The sequence below is a fragment of the Mastomys coucha genome, unplaced genomic scaffold (genome assembly GCF_008632895.1).
Source record: "Mastomys coucha isolate ucsf_1 unplaced genomic scaffold, UCSF_Mcou_1 pScaffold18, whole genome shotgun sequence".
Taxonomy (NCBI): domain Eukaryota; kingdom Metazoa; phylum Chordata; class Mammalia; order Rodentia; family Muridae; genus Mastomys; species Mastomys coucha.
In genome coordinates this window covers 97,580,239-97,591,905 of record NW_022196900.1, presented here as the reverse complement: position 1 = coordinate 97,591,905, position 11,667 = coordinate 97,580,239, and the positions used below count along the sequence as shown (strand labels likewise).

The window sequence follows — 11,667 nt, the reverse complement described above, 5'->3', positions numbered from 1 at the left end:
AAAAAAAAAAAGAAAGAAAAGAGTTGCTGTGGTCTGGCTGGGCGGTGGTGGCGCATGCTTTTAATCCCAGCACTTAGGAGGCAGATCAGGTGAGCCTCTCTGGGTTTGAGGCCTGTCTGGTCCACAAAGTGAGTTCCAGGACAGCCAGGGCTACAGAGACTCCCTGTCTCTTCACAGCAATGGAACACTAAGACTTCCTACCACCATAGCACAGGGGCTACCTGCACCTAGGTACCCAGGTGTGCCGTTCACCCCATACTGACCCAACATCCCCTGAGCTTTGAGTGGCCTGTGAATGGCATCAGACTTCCAGGAACAAGGCTGGAAGAGGCCTCGGAAGAGGAAACAGTCCTTCTTTCCTGTCCTCCCTCCCCAGGAGCCAAGCCAACTGTCATCACCAGAGCAGAGGAACCTGGCCAGCAGCCCACTGATGGGATGAAGTCAGATGCAGCCACCCTTCCCAGGGGACAGGCCTTGTGGCCCTGGCTGGGAGACCCGGGCTGACAGCCTGGCTTTATCTGAGGAACCAGACCGTGCAAACACATCCCAGGATGTGGGCGTGGCAGGCAGAGAGGACAGGCTCTCAGGCTCCACACAGCCCCAGCTTGAGGCAAGCCTGTGGCTCCTCCCTCCTGCAGGCAGGGCTAGGAGGTCCAGGAATAGAGAACTTGAGGTCAGACCCAGTGTAGCCACTCTTGTGACCTCAAGCCTCAGTTTAGCCATGGCCATCTATAAATGGGGTTGGGCCTTCAGTTGTAGGGCAGGAAATCACATGAATAAAAGGCTAAGATATGTGCAACCTGCACCCCACTTATGGGAAGCATACTGTCGGATGAAAAGAACAGTCAGGTTAGAGACTCGTATCCAGCGTGAGCATGGAAGTTGGGCAGTGGGACACACCACAGCGTCCAGATACGAGACCATGGCTGCCAAGTCAGGAAAACCAGCACTTTATTTGCTACAGTGACAGCAGGTCTGGATGGAGTTGGCAGCTGCTGTCTCTACACAGGATGGTCTAAAGTGAGACAGCAACTAGTACTTCCCCAGGTGTGTCCGGACAGGAGTGTGACAGCAGCCAGCTTCAGGGCTGTGGGAGGTGACTGGTACTGTCTCTAGAGACCGTTCCAGTCGTGGCTCAGGGGCAGGGAGATCCAGTGTCCAGCATGCCCTCCGAGGCCTGCACTACCTCACGGAGCCAACAGGCAGAGTGGGCCATGGATGTTCAGCAAGCTCCCGTTGCAGCCGCTTGAATTGCTTCTTAGAGGCCCGTTTAGGCCGCAGCCACCGCAGGCAGGCTGGAAGACACTGGTCCAGCACGCTCTGCAGAGGGCAGTGGAACAGTGTGGAGGGACAGCCGGGCCTGGGTCCTCCACATCCCTCCCACAGATTCTATTAGTGTGGGCCCTACCTCCAGCATGAAGGCGCCCACAAAGTTGAAGGCGACCAGACCCAGCAGCAGCAACCTGAAGGAGCTGTCCGCAATGCTCCTCAGTCCTAGTGGCCCCTGCAGGAGGCCGGGGACCAGGATGAGGCCCACCAGGACAGAGCCCAAGAGCGCCAGGGCCACCAGGAAGGGCACTGGGGGTGGGGGAGTCTGTCAGCAATGGCGCTGCGCCCTGGGACGCATGCACACATGCACACACACGCACAACTACACACAAATCCACGCTCTACTCAGGGTCCCTTCTCCATTCTAGCTGCCACCCCTTGGCCCGCCCCCCAGCCCCCCACGCGGCAGCACCGTTGGTGTAGAGCGGCTGGCGGAAGGGTGCCCCCTTAGACACCGCTGCGGCCAGGATGAGGTACTGGAAGCCAGACAGAGAGAAGACCACCGTGTTCTCATAGTTGGGCAGGTTGTCCGGTGCGGGCACAGTTCTGTTCAGAGGCACAAACCTGCGGAAGGTGGCGGTGGGGTTAGGGGAAGAGTGAAGGTGTCAGAGGCACGGGCAGTGCTGGTGTCAGGGCGTCTGCTACTCACCAGGGCTGAGCTATAACCAAAAAGTAGCCCCCCAGCTGGATGCCGGCCACCAAGGCCACCTGCAGCAGCAGACTGCCAAGTACGGGCACACTCAGCAGCGCCCCTGGCGGCCGCGCTCGCACCAAGGTCAGTGCAGGGCCCGTGCGGCTCATGAGCACCGCGACCGTGGTGGTGATGACCAGGTCGATGGTCAAGAACTGTAGGTCTCCCAGGTTGGTGTTGATCTGTGGCAGGGGAGGTCAGGGGAAGCTGAGGGCCAGCTCTTGCAGAGCCCCAGTCCTCATGGAGCCTGGGGAAGAATCCCTCCTGTCCACTGACCCAGCATCCTTAGGAGGTGTGTCCCAGGGATCTGACACATGCTGTCCTGGCCCCTAAAGTTTCTGCGGAAGGCAGCTTTACATGCAGCAAAATCCCAAGGGGCTGCCTGCCCTGTAGGGCCACACTGTCTCTGCTCTAGAGAAGCCCTGAGGTGGATGTGGATCTGGCTCAGGACACTCCTGCCATCAGTATAAGCAAACAGGACATGCTCTGAGCAGGGCAAGGGAGGGCCTGCAGGGTAGGGTAACAGCTCTGTGTCACTCTGCCTGGGCTCTGCCTCATTCTCCCGTGTACAGCATCCTGGGATGTACGCACACATGCATACACGCACAGACTGGAGCCTTCAGGGATTAGAGTTGATAGCACAAGCCAGTGGCCCCACTTCTCAGGACCTGTCCTAAGGTTTAGAACCACATAAGCCTTAGAAGGGACCGGGCTCTTAGCCACGCTGCCTTGACTCCTGGCTGGGGGGATGCTGCTGGAGTGCTGGCTTGGGGTCTGGGGCTCTCTGATGCTCACCGTGTAGAGGATGAGGACAGAGATGAACTGGGTCAGGCTGTAGAGGGCCATGTACTTGAAGACGCTGAACGAAGTGTCCAGAGAGCAGCGGCCTTCCCTAGGGGCAAAGGAGGACAGACATCAGCGGCTCCACCCCTGACAGGCCCCGCCCCTGACAGGCCCCGCCTCCTGACAGGCCCCGCCTCCTGACAGGTTCCCCCCACCCCACCCCGCCCTGCTTGCCTTACCTGATGACAGTGGGCACACATTCAATACTGGCCATGCTGGAGGTGAACGGAGAAACCACTGACGCCTCCGCTTGGGACAGAGAGATGCCCACATCAGCCGCCTTCAGGGCCCCACAGTCATTGGCTCCATCCCCGCACATGCCCACACAGTACCTAGAAGAAAGAGTAGATATGGCCTGAGCATTCACGGGCTTTTGGGAGGGTCCAGCCTAATGACCGGGGCGGGGGGCGGGGGCACTTGGTAAATACATGAAATTATTTTTGGCATGACAGACACAGGGAGCCTGCCTGGATACCTCTATCTTTACTGTGCTCGGGATGGATCTCAAGATCTCTCAAATGCTAGGTAGGCACTCTATCACAGTTCCAGCTCAACCTAGGTGTTCTTTACTATTTATTTGCTTGTGCTTGAGACGGGCCCTTGCTGGGTCCTGGCTGGCCTGGAACACACTAAGAGACATCCTTAACCCTGGTTTTTTGCTTGCTTGCTTGTTTGAGCCAGTCTCCCTCCATAGTCCACAAAGGCCTCAAACTAGCAGCAATCCTCCTGCCTCTGCTTTCCAAGGACCGAAGCATATGCCAGCACATCTGGCTTCCGGGAGCTTCTGAAAGGTGAAGGGTCACTAATGCCCAAGGAGGTAAGTGGACAGACGGACACGTTCATGCTCATTCCCAGGCCCTCCAAGTGCCCCCACCACACAGAACTCACTGAAGCCTCTGCAGTTCACACACTAGCTCTGTCTTCTGCTCTGGGGCCATGCGGGCAAAGACAGTGGCCTGCACCAGGACCTATGGCGTACAAGGGGAGGGCTGACACATCACCTGGCACACAGACAGGCAGTGCAGAGCCCCTCCCTGGGTGGCTCTACCTTGGGCAGCAGCTTGGGGTAATGCCTCTGAAGGACTGCAAACGTGGACCCGCTGAGGGCCAGGTGACGGGCCTGGGCTTCCAGCTCCACGGGACAGCCTGTGGCTGGGACAGGATCCTAGGGAATCAGGAGACTCAGCTCCGTAACCATTTCCCCTCCCTGGAGCCTGGTCCTGGGCCAGGTGACAAGGAATGGGTTACTGGGTGGGGCACAGCCAGTCCTGGTGGGTTTATCTCACCTTTGCCCCGTTCATGACTGCAGAGGATTCTGTTGGCAGGAACTCAAGGGCAGCAGGCTGGCCCTGCTCAGGGTGGGTGGCATGGATGATAGCTATTTGCTCCCGGGTGCCCACCATACCACAAGCTCTGGCCACAGTGACTGCTGTCTGCAGGTTGTCCCCTAAGGGTGTGAGGCAGGGTCAGAGTCTAACACTGCCCAGGGCCTCATCACCCTGGCCCCACGCTGACCCTTTCAGGGAGATCATCCATGAGAACTGTCAACCACGGCTGAGCAGGGCAAACTAGCTAATAGCCACACTCCTAGTGGTGAACTACGTCACTAGAGAGTCAGCGGAGCGGCTGGAGGCTGGACTCCAGCTCTGCACTTACACAGAGCTTCAAGACTGGGGCATGGCACACGTGTGCAAGCACAGGGCTGGGGTATGTGAGACAGACAGACTGCCCACTAAGGCCCTTTCACTCTGGTGGGAATCCTTGCTTCGGCCTTCTAGCCTGACACCATTATCCCACACGGAGGAGGGACCTGGAACAGATTGGTGACCTTCTGGTGGCCCAACAAGTGAATGGCCGGATAGATCCCCCACCTCGCTCTTAGGAACTCATCTGACTCTAAGCCCCAGAGCTCTGAGCTCATGTCAAATGTGGGTGACAGTGACACATGTGACAGAAAGATGGGGAAGGGTCTGGCTCCAAAAGGATGCTGCAGCAGGGGATACTGGGAAGCCACCTTTTCGCCAGGACAGGACAGGCTATGGTCTCCTCACAGATGCCCCTGGCCATAATACCTGTCACCATAATGGTTCGGATACCCGTCTTCCGCAGTGTCTGTATCACTGGGGCCGTCTGTGGCTTCAGTAGGTTCCGCATGACTAGCAGCCCCAGGAGGCTCAGCTCCTGCTCCACAGTGTCCCTAGAGGGTTGGCACCTCCGGGTCAGAGGTCAGGCAGGAATCAACGCCCCTCTCCCAGTGTCCGGACAGGGGCTGGTGCCTGGGCTCAGTACCTCCCTCCAAATACCCTGGGACCGGGCTCACCTTGTCAGCTGCTGAGCGGCCTCCAGGCTGGGTGCAATGGGCAGTGGCTTGCCAGCCAGGGCTACAACTCGGTAGCCAGCAGCTGTGTAGCTCTGCAGCACCTGAGAAAAGTCACTGGGTACTGTGGGGAGAGAGAGTTATCGGGGCTTGTGGGGAGGGTGTGTGTGTCACAGACTGGAACCCACCCCACCTCTACACTCACACACACTAGTAGATTCTGGGCCTGCCTCGTTCACCTGTCTCAGGGCTGCAGAGGCTGGCCACCAGCTCTGGGGAGCCTTTGACATAGGCCTCAGGCTGGGCGGCCCCTGGCCATGTCACCACCACAACCATACGCTGCAGGGCAGAAGAGAAGGGGAAGCGGCAGAGGACGCTGACCGGCTCTGGTGGCTCTTCCTGCGGGTGGGAGGAGAACTGAGTGGCTAGCAGAGAGGCCCACTCCCAAGGCCCCAAGCCCCAGTCACTCTATAGCTTACCTGTTGCTGAGGCCCCCTGGGTGGGGGCCTCATTACCACCAAGACCCGGCTCCCAGGTGCTGAGCCTGCAGCTGGACCCTCCTCTAAGACCTGGATGGGGACAAACAAAGAAGGTTGGAACCCAGGGTCTTAGGAAAGGAGGGCCAGCCGGACTAGACTCACGGAAGACTTCCTGACTGGAGAGGTAAGACCCAAATGGACACTCTGCCTGTCCCACCGGTAAGTTGCTGAGTGACCTTGGGCGAGTTATTAAAATCTCCATGAAGCAGGTTTCGAGCTTAGGCTAGGGCCATGGCAGTAGTGACGGAGAAAAGGTATACAATGGGATACTAGCAGACAGCAGACGCTGACACAAGGCTCTGCCACATCTGAGAGTGACTGCAGGTGGGACAGAGACCATTGGGGAGATACAAGGTAGCATTTCTTAGGCCTAGCTGCCTCTAGGCAGGGGTCTTGCCTGCTTGGCCTCCTCACCCAGCCTGTAGACTCCACCATCTTGAGATCCATGGGGTCGCCCACTGGGGTGTCATGTAGCTGGCTGAGGGCATGACAGGTGGCCAGTGCTCGGAGGAGGGGCCCCAGGGGCAGGTGGCAGGGCTCTGGGACCAGTGGCAGCAACATCTGCCCCTTAAGGGGTACCACCCCCATTACGTCCAAGCCGTCCTCCGTGAGGGTGCCTGTCTGCAAGAGGACAGTGCCAAGTCCTTGGTTGAGCAGGGCCTTGCTGAGCTGGCCCCCACACCCAAGCCAGGTGCGTCCCAAGCAGGGCCACAGGAGGCCTGTTCTGGAGCCTGTGTCCCTGCTGGAGTCACCTCCACACCCCATCTGAGTGTGACAGCCTTCCCTCTCCTCGCTCAGTTCATGGCCCTGACGGGCCGTCGTGTGGAGCTCAGCTGGTGTTTCCTGTCTGACACCACAGCTCAGTGTCCTTAAAGAACTGCACACGCTTGTTCCTCGCCATGGGAGAGCTCAGTGGGAGAGCTCATGCCATCAAGGTGGCTCTGGGCTCCTTTAATACCCACTGTCCTCAGCATGTCAGTGTGCTCCTGGTGTACTCACTTGCCAGGGGCATGCGCGTGCATACACACACACACACACACACATAGACACAGACAGACACACACTCCACAGACAGGCTCACATATGCACACACATGACACAGACACAGGAACACACTCCACCCACTGACACAGGCAAACACAGGCACAGACACACTCACACATACATACACAGAAACACAAACGCACACCTGCCACCTGTGCTGGTTCCTACTGTGTTCCAGGGCTGTGAACGTGAATGCCCAGCATAGCGGCCCCACAATGATTCTTCAACAATTAAATAAATGATTTCAGGCATTTTATCTGCCAGGCATGAGACACAGTGGGTAGAAGCTGGCTGTGAAGGGCACTCCCTCAGCGTTCCTCACTCGGATGTCATCTAGGTACAACAGGCCATGTGCTGATGTGCCCAGTCCCCCAAGCCCTGCCAGCCAGGCCCCACCTTGTCAAAGCACACGAGCCGCAACTTGCCCCCCAAGTTGATGCGCAGCGGGTGAATGCAGAAGATGCCCTGTGTGCGCAGCCGACTCTGGGCATAGAGCGTGCACACGGTCATGGCAGCGGGCAGGGCAGGTGGCACCACCACCGTCACCAGGTCCAGAGCTCGGATCACGATCTCCCTCACAGGCACCTGGTAGGAGGCACTGTGAACCCAGAGGTGGAGCTGGGTGGGTCCCGCAGGCTGGCAGTCCCACCCGGCCTCCGGCTTACCCGGTTGCGGTAGAGAACGATGATACTGTAGATCGTGCCGAGCAGAGCTGGGGAGACAGCGAGGGGTAAGCAGGACCCCGACCCACCCGGGCTGGGGCTGTCAGCGGGGTGAGGTATACAGCCTACTCACCCAGCACCGAGAGCGCAGCCACAAACTTCATGCTGTGTTTGTAGAACTTGAAGCTGATGGGCCTTGGGTGTAGGATGGAGCTCACCAGGGCCCCTTTGGCTGTGCAGAACCCTGGGGCAGACAGAAAGCCAAGGCAGGGGTGGGTTAGGGCAAGCTCCTCCCACTCCTCTCACACTGCCTGCACCCCAGGGTCATGATATTCTCAGGGCCAGCCATCTGGATTGGGGTCACAGATGACAACTCCCAAGGCTTGCCCAACCCCACAGAGGTCTTTTATTTATTTTTTAAATTTTTTTCTTTCTGTGGTTCAGGGATTGGACCTTTATCTAACTAGGCAAGTGCCCTGCTGAGAATCTTTTCACTTTTCTGAAGCCCTCTCTTTATTCTGACTGGAGGAGTCTCACTAAATTGCCCAGGCTGGACCTCAATTTTTGACCCCTCAGCCTCCACCTCTCTTGGGATTGGCACTTGGGATTATAAACGCACAACCCCATAGAATTTTATTTTAGACAGGGTCTCACTCTGTAGCCCCTGTTTGCCTAGACCTTGCTCTGTAGACCAGGATGGCCTCAAACTTCTCTGTACTATGATTAAAGGTGTGTGCTACCAACTGCTGCCACCAGCAGGGTCTCCCATAGGAGAGTTTTGTTTTGTTTTACTTTGTTTTTCAAGATGGGGTTTCTCTGTGTAGCCCTGGCTGTCCTGGAACTCACTCTATAGACCAGGCTGGCCTTGAACTCAGAAATCCGCCTGCCTCTGCCTCCCAAGTGCTGGGATTAAAGACGTGAGCCACCACCGCCTGGCTAGACCCCCATAGGAGATTAATAGCAGCCTCCTAAATGGTTTCATTTCCATCAAGAGAGAGCTAAGTCTCTCCTAGCCCCCAGGAGGACCCTTCCTATAAACACTGCAAAGCTTACTACAGTCTGCCAGACGTCTGCTACGATGAGAACATGAGGTCTGGACAGATGGCTTAGTGGTTAAAAGCAGTCCCTGATCTTGCAGGGGACCTAAGTTCATTTCCTAGCCCCCACATGCCACCTCACAACCATCTATAACTTTAATTCCAATGAATCCAATGTCCTCTTCTGGATTCTGCAGGCACCAGGCATGTATACGCACAGACAAACATGCAGCGAAACACCCACATGTATTAAAAGTTAGGACCTAGAGGCTCCACTGGGTTTGAGCAGAATCCCACAGTGCCAGAGGTAGAGGGGTGGGAGGGTGGGCATGCTCCAAGTCCTACCCTGCCCTGTGTCACAGCTCCTGTATACACTGAGCTCGGCATTCCTTCCCACCTCCAGGTATGTACCTGTCCGAGTCACCACTGCTAGGACGCGGGGTCCCAGGTAGGCCCGGGCCTGCAGAATGAGGGTGCCACAGAAGAGAGTGTGCCGCCGGTGGGTCTCTGGGCAGTAGGGCTTAGGCCCCTCTGGCAGGGCTGTCTTCAGGACTGGGGTGCTTTCCCCTGGGAGGGACATGGCGTGAGGTCCGTAAGAGGCCTTCAGGGTTCTCCCTCTACCAACAGAGCTAAGAGCTGCCCACAGCTGTTCTGAAGCCACCCTTAACTCTGTGACTGGGTAGACAGGGAGAGGGACATAAGCCAGAAGAGGCACAGGGCTTGAGACCCTGAGGCAATCCTGAAGAGGGGGTGCACCTGCTCCCAGGAACCTGCTTTTTGGGTAGCTGGGCCAGCTAGTGAGAGTATATTGGGGGCCAATGTGAGAGAGAGAGAGAGAGAGAGAGAGGGGAGAGAGGAATCCTCTTAAAAAAAAGAAAAAGAAAAGAAAAAAGAAGCAGAAATAGAGAGCTGAAGAGATGGCTCAGCAGTTAAGAGCACTGACTGCTCTTCTGGAGGTCCTGAGTTCAATTCCCAGCAACCACAAGGTGGCTCACAATCATCTGTAATGTGTAATGAGATCTGATGCCCTCTTCTGATGTGTCTGAAGACAGCAACAGTGTACTCACATTAAATAAATAAATCTTTAAAAAACAAGAAAAGAAACAGATTGCCTGGCGGTGGTAGCGCATGCCTTTAATCCCAGCACTTGGGAGGCAGAGGCAGGTGGATTTCTGAGTTCGAGGCCAGCCTGGTCTACAGAGTGAGTTCCAGGACAGCCAGGGCTACACAGAGAAACCCTGTCTTGAAAAACCAAAAAAAAAAAGAAAAGAAAAAAAGAAACAGATAAATGGGACCGTAAGCTCACATACACATGTGAACGAGCCACAGTAGCAATGCTCGTGTGTTGAAGGGACACAGGACGCAGCAGGACTGTGGTTCACAGGCCACATCCTCCTGCATAGTGCAGTCTCAGCCATTTGGTAGATGCTGATAAGAGAGTTTGTGCATGTTCTACCTCAGTAGCTACATTTTACAGGTGGGGAAACTGAGGCACAAAGTGTTTAAAGGCATCTGGCTGGCAAGTGCTGGGGCCACAACTGTTACTTGAAAGAAAAACTCAGCGAAAGCGACTACCAAAGGCAGAGGATCAGACGGCGGGGGAAAGGGCTCCGGGCCGGGCTAGACCTCGAGGAAAGGGTTCCGGGCTGGCCTCACCTGTCAGGGAGCTCTCATTGACCACACACTCCCCAGCTACCAGAGCGGCATCACACGGCATCACCCCGCCCTCCTGGGGCAATACCAGGCAGTCTCCGGGCACCAGCTCACTGGAGTCGACCCACTCTTCCTCTGTGGAACATGGGGTTCAGTGAGGTCAGCTGCCCTACTGGCCCCTACTCCCAGCCTCTCCCCTGCCTGCTCCTCACCTCCTCCGGGTCGGCACACCTGCACCCGCACAGACAGCTTGACCATGTCCCTCAGAGTCAAGCTTTGCTGTGGGACAGAGGGACAAGAAGAACTGAGTGGGTAGCAGCCCCTTGGGGACACCCTGTCCAGCCCTGCCAGGCCCTCGCCCTCACCTTTCTGGTCTTGTACAGAGCCAGGCAGATGGAGATGGCTGAGATGAGGAAGATGCAGAGAGCATACCAATAGTAGTGGTCAGCTAGCCACAGTGCGATGCTGAAGGCCTGGAACCCGTAGTAGGGGTTCAGTGCCTGGAGGAGGGGCAAGAGGCAGCATCAACTGCATCCCTGGGCTGCCTGGATACTGGAGACAGAGCTGGTGACAGCCCCGAGTAAAGCCAAGCCAGCCGCCTGCCCGCCTGCCTAGGCCCACTCCCCTTTTCTACCTGACATCCCAAGCTGCATCTAGGAGGACACCGGCATTTGTCCCCAGATGTGTCAGACCCCTGCCACACTTTCTAAGTGTCCAACAACGGTGAGGACAGTTCTATTAAGCTGGAGTCACCACCATGGGTGAAGACTGGGCACAGGAGGGTTAAGTCACTCGCCTAAAACCACACAGCACCCGAGTGCCAGGCTGTGTGCTGTAAAAGGCTGGGACGTGATTTCCAAGTGACTGCTCCCTTAGACTACGTGTGGCCTTGGGGTATCCTGTTCTGCCCTGAGGTGCGGGTTTCTCCTGGGTGAACAGACTGTCCTTACTTAGCTTTAGTCACAGGGCTGGCAGCTGGAAGCAACGGCACAGAGCAGACTGGGCTCTGGGGCAGGACCAAGCTCTGAAGCAAGCCTCCTAGCCCAAGCTGTGCTGGACCGTAAGGGTCTGCCTCAGCACAGCTGCAGGCTTGGTCGACGCTCTGCATGGATGCTCTTCATCCTCAGCCTGGTCTCTCAGGCTGAGAAGGACACTGACCCGTGTTCGGATCAGCCGCTGTGGGCGCCGCCGGGGTGCTTTACCTCATCCGCCAGTAGCTGCAGGTAGGACTTGACGGGAATACCAATCACATTGGGGCCGTAAATGGTCTTCCTGTAAGAAGGGAGGCCACTGAGCTGTCCCCGGGTGCCACAGACCCCACTTTCCATCAGGGAAACCACGGTCCCGAGAGGAAGACAGGAGTGTGGGTGGGAAGGAAGAGCTGGGTGGCAGCCCAGGGCGGGCAGCAAATACCTCACTGCTTGGTCCTGGAGGCTGAGGCCGGAGCTCGAGCAGAGGATGTCATCACAGGTACGGCCGTGCTCCAGCAGGCTGAGGTGGAGAGGGGATAGTCTGGGTGACGAGGCCTGAGCCCCACACCCCATCCTCAGCA

At 57.0% G+C, this 11,667-nt stretch overlaps 1 protein-coding gene across 5 annotated transcripts in view; it reads right to left on the bottom strand.

Annotated features, from left to right (window-relative positions):
- Positions 1-934: 934 nt before the first annotated feature.
- The window catches only part of Atp13a2 (ATPase cation transporting 13A2), a 19,455-nt gene continuing 8,722 nt past the window's right edge, over positions 935-11,667 (bottom strand). For 2 of the 5 annotated variants that reach the window (XM_031379297.1, XM_031379296.1), the window contains exons 7-29: positions 11,529-11,606; positions 11,318-11,387; positions 10,481-10,615; positions 10,328-10,394; positions 10,119-10,250; positions 8,874-9,029; positions 7,559-7,669; positions 7,429-7,475; positions 7,160-7,348; positions 6,134-6,340; positions 5,660-5,749; positions 5,420-5,579; positions 5,184-5,304; positions 4,936-5,060; positions 4,150-4,310; positions 3,912-4,028; positions 3,752-3,831; positions 3,043-3,195; positions 2,816-2,912; positions 1,979-2,202; positions 1,742-1,893; positions 1,409-1,578; positions 935-1,320 (exon numbers count right to left, since the gene is read on the bottom strand). In XM_031379297.1, the coding sequence (XP_031235157.1) occupies positions 1,183-1,320; positions 1,409-1,578; positions 1,742-1,893; positions 1,979-2,202; positions 2,816-2,912; positions 3,043-3,195; positions 3,752-3,831; positions 3,912-4,028; positions 4,150-4,310; positions 4,936-5,060; positions 5,184-5,304; positions 5,420-5,579; positions 5,660-5,749; positions 6,134-6,340; positions 7,160-7,348; positions 7,429-7,475; positions 7,559-7,669; positions 8,874-9,029; positions 10,119-10,250; positions 10,328-10,394; positions 10,481-10,615; positions 11,318-11,387; positions 11,529-11,606 (2,980 nt within the window). In that variant the 3' untranslated portion in view covers positions 935-1,182. Of the gene's footprint in view, positions 1,321-1,408; positions 1,579-1,741; positions 1,894-1,978; positions 2,203-2,815; positions 2,913-3,042; positions 3,196-3,751; positions 3,832-3,911; positions 4,029-4,149; positions 4,311-4,935; positions 5,061-5,183; positions 5,305-5,419; positions 5,580-5,659; positions 5,750-6,133; positions 6,341-7,159; positions 7,349-7,428; positions 7,476-7,558; positions 7,670-8,873; positions 9,030-10,118; positions 10,251-10,327; positions 10,395-10,480; positions 10,616-11,317; positions 11,388-11,528; positions 11,642-11,667 lie in introns of all 5 variants that reach the window. The other 3 variants (XM_031379300.1, XM_031379301.1, XM_031379298.1) reach the window with 2 other exon arrangements.